The sequence below is a fragment of the Penaeus monodon genome, chromosome 15 (genome assembly GCF_015228065.2).
Source record: "Penaeus monodon isolate SGIC_2016 chromosome 15, NSTDA_Pmon_1, whole genome shotgun sequence".
NCBI classification, from domain to species: domain Eukaryota; kingdom Metazoa; phylum Arthropoda; class Malacostraca; order Decapoda; family Penaeidae; genus Penaeus; species Penaeus monodon.
In genome coordinates, this window is record NC_051400.1 from 27,878,256 (window position 1) to 27,879,332 (window position 1,077).

Genomic DNA, 1,077 nt, shown 5'->3' on the forward strand with positions numbered 1-1,077 from the left:
GAGACTTTCTGTGGACTGTTCAGAAGAAAACTGTCAGTTGATTTAAGTAGAGGCTCTTTCAGTAAATTACCGCATGCTAGAAAAACACTGATCCTTGCATAAAGCAACAGTGCTGGAAAAGTGAAAGAAGGAAAGAAGCAAAAGAGAATGAAGATATGGAAATACAGTCTTTTCTTTAAACTGCAAAGTACTGGCTGTAGCAGTTACATTAAAAATACTAAATTAAGGGCAATAACATGTTCATGAAGATTTTACTGTATATACTCTCATTCACTTTCTTAGTCCCACAAACAGTCCCAGGCCACCTACACTCACATACACTGAGAATACCCACACCTGTATGCAAACAAAATGTAAAATTGCATCAAAATATCATTTGATTATATATACATACCTTCTAAACTTTCTTGCAAAGGCTCTATAAATTTTTCAAACTCCATTTCTTTCATAGCATTAAAGACATCTTGTGCACTGACAGTCTTCTTTTTATTTTTCTGCGCTAAACTGTTTGCTGTTGATGTGGTATACAAGACGAAAACTGACGCTGCCTTTGCAATGGCACTACGAGCCTCTTTAGCCACAGCCACACCATCTGGCAAAGAGTCCTTTATGATACGTGTAATGACTGCGTTTGGTAGGTTGAGATCCTCTGGACGTTCTGCCATTGTTAAAAAGATCCTGGAAAAAAATTCAACATCAGTATAGTCTATAAATCATATATCATGTAATATCAAGTAATGACACCTGGCAATTACAAATATAACTATTTATAAGATAATAATGTACCTTATTAAAGCCTTTTGTATATTTTAACTAATTCCCCTACAATTTCCCTACCAGTAATATATATTTCATGTTCACTCTAGTTATCATGGTTACAACTACATCCTACCATTACACCTGGACTGATGCAATTCACGGATACCAATATTACATGAATCTCTGACACAGTTCACTGATGCCAATAGAGAATGTTCTGTTACAGTGAATTATCTTCATATTAGTCTTTACATTATAACCGCCAGGCCTATACTTGTTCAGAATACCTGTCTACGAATACCTATGAGTTGTAAAGAA

The 1,077-nt window shown here is 35.2% G+C and overlaps 2 protein-coding genes across 2 annotated transcripts in view; both read right to left on the reverse strand.

The window, feature by feature from the left end:
* Positions 1–1,077, reverse strand: part of LOC119581893 (DNA polymerase epsilon subunit 3-like) — a gene marked incomplete in the record, with an annotated part of 7,987 nt that overhangs the window by 6,243 nt on the left and 667 nt on the right. The window contains 2 exon segments of the mRNA XM_037930053.1: positions 1–15; positions 395–678. Of these exon segments, the coding sequence (XP_037785981.1) occupies positions 1–15; positions 395–665 (286 nt within the window).
* LOC119582292 (protein Spindly-like) overlaps positions 668–1,077 on the reverse strand; it is an 8,812-nt gene continuing 8,402 nt past the window's right edge. Inside the window, exons 14-15 of the mRNA XM_037930508.1 lie at positions 893–976; positions 668–678 (exon numbers count right to left, since the gene is read on the reverse strand). Coding sequence (XP_037786436.1) covers positions 668–678; positions 893–976 — 95 coding nt within the window. The remainder of the gene's footprint in view (positions 679–892; positions 977–1,077) is intronic.